General features: G+C 52.8%; 1 protein-coding gene and 1 non-coding gene across 2 annotated transcripts in view; both read right to left on the bottom strand.

Annotated features, from left to right (window-relative positions):
* The window catches only part of ganabb (glucosidase II alpha subunit b), a 54,464-nt gene that overhangs the window by 22,345 nt on the left and 18,730 nt on the right, over positions 1–13,389 (bottom strand). Inside the window, 3 exon segments of the mRNA XM_078206189.1 lie at positions 2,223–2,319; positions 3,760–3,859; positions 4,575–4,659. Coding sequence (XP_078062315.1) covers positions 2,223–2,319; positions 3,760–3,859; positions 4,575–4,659 — 282 coding nt within the window.
* Positions 1,391–1,472, bottom strand: trnas-gcu (transfer RNA serine (anticodon GCU)). The gene has a single exon. It is a non-coding gene; the product is annotated as a tRNA-Ser (tRNA).

Below are 13,389 nucleotides of genomic sequence, written 5' to 3'. Positions count from 1 at the left end.
CTGTTAATGTAAGCCTGCTTGTGACGCTAATAAATAAACTTTAAATCTTAATCAGAATAGGTTCACAGGTCAGTGAGAAAGAGAAAAGGGGGAGAGCTTCCTTTTACAGAACCCCTACAGTGCAGAAGCAGCCATTTAGCACGGCCAATCCACCGAACCAGCACGTCTTTCAGACTGTGGGAGGAAACCGGAGCACCCGGAGGAAACCCACGCAGACACGGGGAGAACGTGCAGACTCCACACAAACAGTGACCCGAGGCCGGGAATCGAACCCGGGTCCCTGGCGCTGTGAGGCAGCAGTGCTAACCACTGTGCCACCATGCTGCCCTAATAAAGGAGGCAGAGCAAGTCATAGAGGTTTACAGCTTGGAAACAGGCCATTCGGCCCAACTTGTCCATGCCACCCTTTTTTTAAAAAAAACCCTAAGCTAGTCCCAATTGCCAGTATTTGGCCCATATCCCTCTATACCCATCTTACCCTTGTAACTATCTAAATGCTTTTTAAAAGATAAAATTGTACCCGCCTCTACTACTACCTCTGGCAGCTTGTTCCAAACATTCATCACCCTCTGTGTGAAAAAATTGCCCCTCTGGACACTTTTGTATCTCTCCGCTCTCACCTTAAACCTATGCCCTCTAGTTTTAGACTCCCCTACCTTTGGGAAAAGATATTGACTATCTAGCTGGTCGATGCCCCTCATTATTTTATAGACCTCTATAAGTTCACCCCTCAGCCTCCTACGCTCCAGAGAAAAAAGTCCCAGTCTATCCAGCCTCTCCTTATAACTCAATCCATCAAGTCCCACGAGCATCCTAGTAAATCTTTTCTGCGCTCTTTCTAGTTTAATAATATCCTATCTATAATAGGGTGACCAGAACTGTACACAGTATTCCAAGTGTGGCCTTACCAATGTCTTGTACAACTTCAACAAGACGTCCCAACTCCTGTGTTCAATGTTCTGACCGATGAAACCAAGCATGCCGAATGCCTTCTTCACCACTCTGTCCACCTGTGACTCCACTTTCCAGGAGCTATGAACATGTATCCCTAGATCTCTTTGTTCTGTAACTCTCCCCAACGCCCTACCATTAACTGAGTAAGTCCTGCCCTGGTTCAATCGACCAAAATGCATCACCTTGCATTTGTCCAAATTAAACTCCAACGACAGCCCACTGGCCCAATTGATCAAGATCCCGTTGCAATTGGAGATAACTTTCTTCACTGTCCACTATGCCACCAATCTTAGTGTCATCCGCAAACGTACTAACCATGCCTCCTATATTCTCATCCAAATCATTAATATAAATGACAAATAACAGTGGACCCAGCACTGATCCCTGAGGCACACCGCTGGCCACATCATCGGTGTGCATTATCGGCGAGCATTATCGGCGAGGATGGGATTCGAACCCACGCACGCAGCGCACAATGGATTAGCAGTCCATCACCTTGACCACTCGGCCACCTCGTTACACGCTGCAGTGAGATCCCCTCTCATTCCCCTCAGTTCCAGTGAATACAGGCCCGGTCAACCCAATCTCTCCTCACTGACAATCCTGCCATCCCAGGAATCAGTCTGGTGAACCTTCGCCGCGCTCCCTCTATGGCAAGCATATCCTTCCTTAGAGAAGGAGACCGCGACTGCACACAATACTCCAGCTGTGGTCTAGTCGAGGCCCTGTTAAATTGGAATTGTGGTCGGTGCAGGCTCGATGGGCCGAATGGCCTCCTTCTGTACTGTAGGGATTCTATGATGATTCTGACAGGGCTGGACAGACTGGATGCAGGATGCTGTTTCCTCTGGTTGAGGGGGGGTCTAGAATAGGGGCTCACAGTCTCAGGATATGGGGGGGGGATAGCACCATTTAGGACAGAGATGAGGAGAAACTTCTTCACTCAGAGGGTGGTGAACCTGTGGAATTCTGTGCCAGGCTGTGAAGGCCAAGTCACTGGGTTTGAGGAGGAAATGGATAGATTTCTAGGCAGGAAAGGTGTCAGGGGGTATGGGGAGAATGCGGGAGTATGGCATTGAGATAGAGGATTAGCCATGATCATACTGAATGGCAGTACAGGCTCAGGGGGCCGAATGGCCCACTCCTGCTCCTATTTTCTATGGTTCTATTCAGAAAGCAGATAACAAGGCCCACTCACTGCTGCTCACTCTTTCACTGCCACGGTTTAGTTACTAACAGCTCGAGTTTCCTCAGTCTCCGGTACTTACTCCGTAGTTTTGAGTTTCAGGTTATCGGCATGTTCGGGAATCCCATACACGTGTTCGAAGCCAGGGAGAGAGAAGTCCAAACCGACCGAGGATGGACCTGCAGGGACAGACTGGCAGGTTAGAATAGACACTCCTTCCACCCCCTCCCTCGAGACAGCCAGAGGTTCCCCCTCCCCCCCCCTCCACCGCAGTGCTGAGACTATCCCTTTCACATCAACAGCACAGTCACACACCATGCAGCAGGCTTCTCCAAATTAACATGCAGATTGAGCAGGTTTTTCCCGGAGGGTTGTCAAGTCTGTGGAATTCTCTTCCCTGGGGAGGCTGGCTTGTAGAACACAGTTAGGGCTGAGTCAGACCGGGGCGGGTGGGATAGAGAGACAGACACGAAAGCAGAGTCCAGACCCACAATCAGACAGCCATGATCTTATCGAATGGTGAAGCAGGCTCGAGGTATCATATCGAGGTCTATAAAATAATGAGGGGCACAGATCAGCTAGATAGTCAATATCTTTCCCCAAAGGTAGGGGAGTCTAAAACTAGAGGGCACAGGTTTAAGGTGAGAGGGGAGAGATACAAAAGGGTCCAGAGGGGCAATTTTTTCACACAGAGGGTGGTGAGTGTCTGGAATGAGCTGCCAGAGGTAGTAGTAGAGGCGGGTACAATTTTATCTTTTAAAAAGCATTTAGACAGTTACAAGGGTAAGATGGGTACAGAGGGATATGGGCCAAATGCGGGCAATTGGGATTGGCTTAGGGGGTTAAAAAAGGAGCGGCATGGACAAGTTGGGCCGAAGGGCCTGTTTCCATGCTGTAAACCTCTATGACTCTATGAGGGGCCGAATGGGCTACACTTTTTTGTACTCAAGGACACACTTAGAAAATAATGTCTTATTGCACCCAGAGGGTAATCACAAACCACCCCCCTGCCCACCTCCACCACGCAGCCCTCACCCCACCCTGCATACCCCACCCTGCATACCCTCCCCGCTCCACAGCCCACCCCCCCAACCACCCCCCGCCCTGCCCCGCAGTGCCCACCTCCACCACGCAGCCCTCACCCCGCCCTGCATACCCCACCCTGCATACCCTCCCCGCTCCACAGCCCACCCCCCCAACCACCCCCCGCCCTGCCCACCTCCACCACGCAGCCCTCACCCCGCCCTGCATACCCTCCCCGCTCCACAGCCCACCCCCCCAACCACCCCCCGCCCTGCCCACCTCCACCACGCAGTCCTCACCCCACAATATACCCCCCGCCCCAAGCACCCACCCTGCCCCCAAACACATCCCCCGCCCTGTAGCCCCCAAACACATCCCCCGCCCTGTAGCCCCCAAACACATCCCCCGCCCTGTAGCCCCCAAACACATCCCCCGCCCTGTAGCCCCCAAACACATCCCCCGCCCTGTAGCCCCCAAACACATCCCCCGCCCTGTAGCCCCCATCCCGCAGCACCCCCCTGGAACCCCCAAACACACCCCGCACCCCCCCAACCACCCTCTGCCCCCCCCTCCCCACCCGGCAGTGAAAGTATTACCATTGGGTTTGGAGTCTGTGTGCGTTTTAAAGGTTTCCTCCCACATTCCCGCTTCATCCTCTTTCTCCTCACTCTCCACCTGGGAATCCGCCTCGTCCGGCTGCGGGTGGAAATACACAATCAAAGCACGCGTACAGCGCGGTACAGGCCCTTCGCCCATCAGGACTGTGCTGTACATCATACACCAGCCCCCTCCCAACCCCATTCAGGGTGCCACATTCTCCCGGCGGGAGCGGGCTCCACAACACACATACCTGCGGCACACACAGGCGCTCAGAGCCACCCATAACAACCACTGACTGGCTGGACAATGCAGCAGCCGGGGAGGCTCAGGGGTGGGTGTGAGTGTGAGTGTGTGTGTGTGTGTGAGGGGGGTGGGGGGAGCGTAGGAGAAGTATGGACTTTGGGTCCAGCAGGCAGCATCTGGAATACGTTGCAGGTGGAGGGAGGCAGTGGGTGGGAACTACCTGCCTTCAGGCAGGATTGCGGACTGAGGCAGAGATCGGGCCAGATATCGAGGTAAGGATCTGTATCAAAGCACTCCAGCTGGTATCACGCGGGGTGCGGGAGAAGAGGGGAATTTTCCAGCAACTGAGTGTGGAATCGCTCTCCTGCACGGTTCGAATGTACAGATTCTCACTCACTGGCCCTGGGTTTTTCCTGTCTGCTTGGTGGATATTACACGGCTGCGGAGGAGGATTGGATAAGGGGGTGTTTGGTTATGTCCGGCCGGTTGTGTGTAGAGCTCGCTCGCTCGCTCCCTCCGTGTTTTACGATCTGATCACACAGACACACATCACCGTGCAGTAACACACCTGATCCGCCTGCTGCGCCCCTTCATCTCCGGTCTGCTTGTCCTCCTTCGCCTCGTTCTCCACATCCTCCGCTCGCTTCTCTTCACTGTAAGACGGGAAAGTGGAATGGTTTGTCCCTATTCCTTTCAATCACACACTCATTCCGATTCCCGACCGCGCGTTGTGACGGCAGCTTCAGTGAGCTACTGCAGGCTGCCCGCCCTGTTAACCAGAGCAGCAATCTCCCCCCCCTACACCTCCCCCAACTCCCTCACCGTGTCAGAATTACTACAAGGCAGTCCGAGGATTGGAGTGTCTGACGCCAGACAGGGGAGAGAGCAGGAGTTGGGATTGGGATCACAAGCGAAGCTCAGGAACACTCAAACCACCGTTAGCTGCTGTGCCCAGTTCACAGTTAATCCCACCCCGCACACCGGTTTATAGAGCAGAAACCAAGCCGAAAGCGCCTGCAGTATCCCTGTTAACACGTGGCAGCCTTCGCCTTTCAATCCCAGCTTCCCTCCTGCCTTCCCACCAGGCATAGGAGCAGAATGAGGCCACTCGGCCCATCGAGTCTGCGCCGCCATTCGGACAGGGCAGATACGTTTCTCATCCCCAATCTCCTGCCTTTTCCCCATAACCCCTGATCCCCTTATTAATCAAGAACCTATCTATCTCTGTCTTAAAGACACTCAATGACCCGGCCTCCACAGCCTTCTGCGGCAAAGTGTTCCACAGATTCACCACTCTCTGGCTGAAGAAATTCCTCCTCATCTCTGTTTTAAAGGATCGTCCCTTTAGCCTGAGGTTGTTCCCTCTGGTTCTAGTCTTTCCTACTAGTGGAAACATCCTCTCCACGTCCACTCTATCCAGGCCTCGCAGTGTCCTGTAAGTTTCAATAAGATCCCCCCCTCATCCTTCTAAACTCCAACGAGTACAGACCCAGAGTCCTCAACCGTTCCTCATACAAGCTCTTCATTCCAGGGATCATTCTTGTGAACCTCCTCTGGACCCTTTCCAAGGCCAGCACCATCCCTCCATATTCCAGGGCAGGAGAAAGCAGGGAAAGAAAAAAAAAACATCAGGCTTCTAGCACCCTGTCCATCTCGGGGACATTCCTGAAGTCAGGGGCGGATTTCCAAACCAACTCCCAGGTGGCATCACTCCCTTCCACACAGTCACCTCCAATTCAAAACCGCAAACTGACTGTAACTCTCAGCAGACAGAGGGGCCCGCCGGCCAGGCGGAGGGGAGGGACTTGAGAAACAAGGTCTCGAGTTAAAGCAATCCTTGAGGATTTATTTCCGAAGCCGCCGGATACATTCTGATAACTGGGAGAGTTCGAGTGGGCAGGGTAGACAAGGCCCATGGCAGCTCAAACAGAGGGGCAATGAAGGATTCCTGACAGGAGACAAACTAAACAGCCACACTGATCAACACCTCACCAGTGACCATCCCCTCCTTGCTCCATTCAGCTGTAGAGTCACACAAGGAGGCCACTCGACCCTTCATACCTGTTCTTGCTCTTTGGGAAGTCGATTCCAATTAATAACCGCCACTCCACTGCTCCCCACCCTTTTCCCCCACCCCCCTCCCCTTCTCCCCCCCCCCCCCCCCCCTCCCCCTCCCCTCCCTCCCAGTCCTGCAATTTCCCAATTCCCCCTTTGGAAAGTTCCTGTTGAATCCGCTTCCACCGCCCTTTCAGGCAGCGCCTTCCAGATCACAACAACTCGCAAAAAAACATTCTCATCTCCGCCTCTGGTTCCTTTCCCAATTCTCTTCAACCTGTGTCGCCCCCCCGTCTCTAATAACCCACCCTCCTGACAGTATTAAACCTCCCCTGTAGCTTTCTCTCCTGCAATCAGGCAACTTGCTGGGGTGTTAACATCGAAACTAGAAGCAGGAGGAGGCCATTCAGCCCTTCGATCCTGCTCCACCATTCATTCATCATCGAATTCAATATCCCGATCCCCCCCTTCCTCCCCATATCCCTCAATCCCTTTTTAGCCCCAAGAGCGATATCTAAATTCTTCCTGAAATCACACATTTTGGCCTCAACTACTTTCTGTGGGAGTGAATTCCACACATTCACCACTCTCTCGGTGAAGAAATTTCTCCTCACATCAGTCCTAAAAGGTTTACCCCCTTATCCGCAAACTATGACCCCCTAGTTCTGGACTCCCCCCACCATTGGGAACATTCTTTCTGAATCTACCCTGTCTAACCCTGTTAGAATTTTATAAGTTTCTCTGAGATCCCCTCTCACTCTTCCAAACTCCAGTGAATATAATCTGAACTGACTCAGTCTCTCCTCATATGACAGATCTGCCATCCCGGGAATCAGCCGGGTAAACCTTCGCTGCGCTCCCTCTATAGCAAGGACATCCTTCCTCAGATAAGGAGACCAAAACTGCGCACAATACTCCAGGTGTCCTCTGCATCAGTGTCTGGCTGTGGAGTGGCGCTGGGGTATTGGACTCGATCGGGGTAAAGGGCACAGAAGCAGTGACCAGCCACACGTACAGAACGCTGGCTTGTTTTGTAAACACGCTGCTGCTCCTAATGCGTAATCGCTGCAACATCCTCGGCTCACACCAGCTCATTAATCTCATCACTTCCCCACTGGCCAGAGTCACTGTCCCCCGGCCAAAACGATCAGCCATGTTACAGCCCAGCTCCTCACTCATCAACTCCCAGTCTGCAGAGGGATGGTGACATGGCCAGAGGAGCACTGGAGGCTGTTTAAGAGTCCCTGATTTCTAGGGCGGCGCTGGAACGGCTTTGGAACCTTCCGGAGAATCAACTTCAACGCTCGCGGGAAGTCTGAGCCTGACAGTTTGTTGTAAATGGAGGAACTCGTGGCCAGGTTCCAAACAGGGCTAGCCTTCAGCCGGAACACCTGATCCATTCAAAACTACATCTCTGTGGGTGGCACGGTGGTTAGCACTGCTGCCTCACAGTGCCAGAGACCCGGGGCAGCACGGTGGCAAGCACTGCTGCCTCACAGCGCCAGGGACCCGGGGCAGCACGGTGGCACGGTGGTTAGCACTGCTGCCTCACAGCGCCAGGGACCCGGGGCAGCACGGTGACACAGTGGTTAGCACTGCTGCCTCACAGCGCCAGGGACCCGGGGCAGCACGGTGGCAAGCACTGCTGCCTCACAGCGCCAGGGACCCGGGGCAGCACGGTGACACAGTGGTTAGCACTGCTGCCTCACAGCGCCAGGGACCCGGGGCAGCACGGTGACACAGTGGGTTAGCACTGCTGCCTCACAGTGCCAGGGACCCGGGGCAGCACCGTGGCACAGTGGTTAGCACTGCTGCCTCACAGCGCCAGGGACCCGGGGCAGCACGGTGGCACAGTGGTTAGCACTGCTGCCTCACAGCGCCAGGGACCCGGGTTAGATCCCCGGCTTGGGTCACTGTCTGTGTGGAGTCTGCACATTCTCCCCGTGTCTGCGTGGGTTTCCTCCGGGTGCTCCGGTTCCCTCCCACTGTCCGAAAGACGTGCGGGTTAGGTGGATTGGCCGTGCTAAATTGACCCCGAGTGTCCAAAGATTTGTAGGTTGGCAGGTTGGATATGTGGGGTTACGGGGATAGGGCCTGGGTGTGGGATGGTCTGTTGGAGAGTTGGTGCAGACTCGATGGGCTGAATGGCCTCCTTCTGCACTGTGAGGATTCTATGACTTCAACACAGGGCAATTAAACGAGAGCAAACCCTCCACTCCACCCTGTCCACCTCACAGAAAGGCCAGTTAGAGACAAACTGCCCCTTGAGGATTCACCTTTGTGAACAGACTTCTCCCGCACAATAATCCTTCGCGACACGCTGATCTCTGGGACACAAATCCAGCATCTCAGGGCAGATTGGAATGCTCTGTACTCCGAGTTCAGCATTCCCGGAGCTTGAGAAAGGACCCGGGTTCAATTCCCGGCTCGGGTCACTGTCTGTGCGGAGTCTGCGCGTTCTCCCCGTGTCTGCGTGGGTTTCCTCCGGGTGCTCCGGTTTCCTCCCACAGTCCAAAAGGTTAGGGTGCATTGGGCCGTGCTAAATTCTCCCTCAGTGGAACCCGAGCAGGCGCCGGAGTGTGGCGGCTAGGGGGTTTTCACAGTAACTTCATTGCAGTGTTAATGTAAGCCTTACTTGTGACACTAATAAATAAACTTTAAACTTTACGGTATCTTTGATGAAGGGAGCTCTGCCGATGCGGATCCTGGCTGTCGTTCTGGACACGCACTCGCTCCAAGGAACAACGTTTCTCTAAACCACACGTATTCGGGCACAGTTCTTGAACAGCTTCTGGTTTATAGGAATTCTGAGAAAGGATTCCTTTACCAGGAACAGCCTGGTTTATTTCAGAACGTTACCCCTTGGAGACCGGAAGGTGAAGAACAAGCTGCCCAACTCCATCCCCCAAATCAGGAATGAAGCCTCGGCCTGTGTTTACACACACAGAGGGTGGAGCCCCCCCGACCACGCGTGTGTGCACACGGTAGAACCACCCCCCCCCCCCCCCCCCCCACACCCAGTGCAGCCAGGAAGCCGCACGCCAGCGAGAGCAATCTCACATACATCTAGAATCATACAGTGCAGAAGGCGGTCCGAGTCTGCACCAACACATGAGAAATACCTGAACTCCCACTTGCCAGCACTTGGTCCATAACCCTGACGTGCCAAGTACTCATCCAGGTAAAGGATGTGAGGCATCCCACCTCCCCCACCCTCCCAGGCAGCGCATTCCACACCCTCGCCACCCCGAGTAAAAAGGTTTTCCCCCCCCACACCCCCCCAAATCTCCCACCCCCTCACTTTTAACTTGTGTCCCCTCGTGACTAATCCTTCAACTAAGGGGAACAGCTGCTCCCTATCCACGCCCCTCATAATCTTGAACACCTCGATCGGGTCGCCCCCTCAGTCTTCTCTGCTCCAGAGAAAACAACCCAAGCCTCCCCAACCTCTCTTCATAACTTAAACACTCCGTCCCAGGCAGCATCCTGGTGAATCTCCTCTGCACCCCCTCCAGTGCAACCACATCCTTCCTATAATGTGGAGACCAGAACTGCACACAGTGCTCCAGCTGAGTGTTCATAGTAAAACCAGTCAGCAACATCATTCCCTTCCCAGGAGGGAGGGAGGGAGAGGTGGAGGAAGTTGAGAATAAGTTTGGAAACATTTGGAGTGAAATTTCAAGATAGATTTCACAGGATTTGTGAGCAGATTTGGGCCCCGTATCTAAGGAAGGATGTGCCGGCCTTGGAAAGGGTCCTGAGGAGGTTCACAAGAATGATCCCTGGAATGAAGAGCTTGTCGTATGAGGAACGGTTGAGGACTCTGGGTCTGTACCCGTTGGAGTTTAGAAGGATGAGGGGGGATCTTATTGGAACTTACAGGATACTGCGAGGCCTGGATAGAGTGGACGTGGAGAGGATGTTTCCACTAGTAGGAAAAACTAGAACCAGAGGGCACAACCTCAGGCTAAAGGGACGATCCGTTAAAACAGAGATGAGGAGGAATTTCTTCAGCCAGAGAGTGGTGAATCTGTGGAACTCTTTGCCGCAGAAGGCTGTGGAGGCCGGGTCATTGAGTGTCTTTAAGACAGAGATAGATAGGCTCTTGATTAATAAGGAGATCAGGGGTTATGGGGAAAAGGCTGGAGAATGGGGATGAGAAAAATATCAGCCATGATTGAATGGCGGAGCAGATTCGATGAGCCGAGTGGCCTCATTCTGCTCCTATGTCTGATGGTCTTATTTAGGGCATTGCTCACACAGCTGAGGTGAGGACCTCTGCCATACACTGTCGCTCTTGTGGCAATGCCCATGACAAGTCAGCTGTGCTCTGGACTGGGACACCAAAGCCAGAGGCTCCCCTCAGAGACATTGCTGGTTACGTCACCCCCTCTCCTCAGTCCAGCACCATCACACTTTGTGCTACCTCAGGCCCAAGACTAGCAAACACAGCCATGAATGACCAGGACTCGGAACGCTGGGGCATGCCTGACTCAGTAAAGCAAAGTAAGAAGTTTAACAACACCAGGTTAAAGTCCAACAGGTTTATTTGGTAGCAAAAGCCACACAAGCTTTCGAGGCTCTGAGCCCCTTCTTCAGGTGAGTGGGAATTCTGTTCACAAACAGAACTTATAAGACACAGACTCAATTTACATGAATAATGGTTGGAATGCGAATACTTACAACTAATCCAGTCTTTAAGAAACAAAACAATGGGAGTGGGGAGAGCATCAAGACAGGCTAAAAAGATGTGTATTGTCTCCAGACAAGACAGCCAGTGAAACTCTGCAGGTCCACGCAACTGTGGGAGTTACAAATAGTGTGACATAAATTCTGATTCTAGGATCGCATGATAAAGACTCAGGAGGAAAAAAGCAGAAATATTTATGTGAAATAGTGTGACATAAACCCAATATCCCGGTTGAGGCCGTCCTTGTGTGTGCGGAACCTGGCTATCAGTTTCTGCAGAAACTGATAGCCAGGTTCCGCACACACAAGGACGGCCTCAACCGGGATATTGGGTTTATGTCACACTATTTCACATAAATATTTCTGCTTTTTTCCTCCTGAGTCTTTATCATGCGATCCTAGAATCAGAATTTATGTCACACTATTTGTAACTCCCACAGTTGCGTGGACCTGCAGAGTTTCACTGGCTGTCTTGTCTGGAGACAATACACATCTTTTTAGCCTGTCTTGATGCTCTCCCCACTCCCATTGTTTTGTTTCTTAAAGACTGGATTAGTTGTAAGTATTCGCATTCCAACCATTATTCATGTAAATTGAGTCTGTGTCTTATAAGTTCTGTTTGTGAACAGAATTCCCACTCACCTGAAGAAGGGGCTCAGAGCCTCGAAAGCTTGTGTGGCTTTTGCTACCAAATAAACCTGTTGGACTTTAACCTGGTGTTGTTAAACTTCTTACTGTGTTTACCCCAGTCCAACGCCGGCATCTCCACATCATCAGTAAAGCAAATACAGAGCGCGGTGCACCTGCCCAGTAAGGCAAATACAGAGAGCGGTACTCCTGCCCAGTAAGGCAAATACAGAGAGCGGTACTCCTGCCTAAGGCAAATACAGAGTGGTACTCCTGCCTAAGGCAAATACAGAGTGGTACACCTGCCTAAGGCAAATACAGAGTGGTACACCTGCCTAAGGCAAATACAGAGTGGTACACCTGCTCAGCAAGGCAAATACAGAGTGGTACACCTGCTCAGACACCTTCAACCTGCCATGCCTCTGAACACTAAAGAGAATTCAATAAAATATCACACTTGGCAAACCCTCAAGTGAATTATAACTGCTGTTTTAACCACAGTAAGAGTTTTAACAACGCCAGGTTAAAGTCCAACAGGTTTATTTGGTAGCAAATACCATTAGCTTTCGGAGCGCTGCTCCTTCGTCAGATGGAGTGGATATCTGCTCTCAAACAGGGCACAGAGACACAAAATCAAGTTTTAAACAACAGCAGTGTGGGGCGTCACAGCTAACTACTCAAATCGGGCCACTGCAGCGGAAGCACCTTCACAGATTTAAACCAAACCTCTGGACTGACAAACGCAGGAAGAGAGTCAGACATGGGGGAACGGGGCAACACTCATTTACAGTTTCACTCTCCAGTCGCAGAACAGTTAGAAGCAGCAGATTGCCGTTTTGAACCTTAGGGCTGCAGCGATGGTGTTGTGAAAGGTTTAGCTGTAGTTTCAGACTCTGTGCCCAAACTGGCTCCTTTCCACACCCACCTCCCTCCCCTCCCCCCACATTGACACCTGGAGAGCCACACCTCAACCAAGCCCAGACCCAAGGCCAGCGCAGTTTAATGCAGAGAGAGGGGGGGGCGCAGTAAGCGAGCTCCATATGTCTCCACCGTCACGTCACCAGGACGCAGGCACTCACGCAGCCAGGGCCAAGGCACTCACGCAGCCAGGGCCAAGGCACTCACGCAGCCAGGGCCAAGGCACTCACGCAGCCAGGGCCAAGGCACTCACGCAGCCAGGGCCAAGGCACTCACGCAGCCAGGGCCAAGGCACTCACGCAGCCAGGGCCAAGGCACTCACGCAGCCAGGGCCAAGGCACTCACGCAGCCAGGGCCAAGGCACTCACGCAGCCAGGGCTCCTACCCCCACACAGATATCAAATGTCCCAGACAAGCAGCCACATTGCTCACTGCTGACTCTTGCACACCGGGTTGAGGCACACCGATGGAACCAGACACCAGCAAGCAGCCAACATCCTTGGAGGAAGGGAAGGGAAGGGAGGGAGGGAGGAAGGACAGCAGGAGGAACAAAGACATCAGCAGCCGGGGAGGGGGAAGCAATAGACTGCTGCACATCACTCAGGACGGACGCAGTACACTTCCCTGGAGAGTGCGAGAGCATTCGCAAGTGGCACAAGCAAGTGCTTTACCATCAACCCAGACAGAAAAAAGGATTAAAGAGCAACAAGCAAGAGTTAGTAAACGGATTATAACAGCAAGCAGGAAAGCAGAGCAGTCAGGTAACGATCTGGGAGTTAAAACCAACGCAGGGGTGAATGCAGCCAGCAAGGCCTGGGCTACTGGGGAAGGGGATAACCCCAAATCTAATGGGCAAATCCCCCCCCCAGTCCCAACGTCCAGCATCGCGATGGCATCAGGAGCTCTGAGACCTAAACATACGGTGACACTGGATTAGTCAAAGCCTCTCTGCAGTTCCTTTTCAAGCGGTCTGTAAAGGCTCACTCAGCCCCAGATTCAGTTCAAACTGAAGATTATACTTCAGCCGCAGTTTCCACAGGGAAAGAGACAAGTTCATTTTACTTTCCGTCTACCCAAGATAAAAACAAAGTGAA

Source organism: Mustelus asterias, unplaced genomic scaffold (genome assembly GCF_964213995.1).
Source record: "Mustelus asterias unplaced genomic scaffold, sMusAst1.hap1.1 HAP1_SCAFFOLD_1347, whole genome shotgun sequence".
Taxonomy (NCBI): Eukaryota; Metazoa; Chordata; class Chondrichthyes; order Carcharhiniformes; family Triakidae; genus Mustelus; species Mustelus asterias.
The sequence above is the reverse complement of the archived record's forward strand: the minus strand, read 5'-3'. Positions and strand labels throughout refer to the sequence as shown.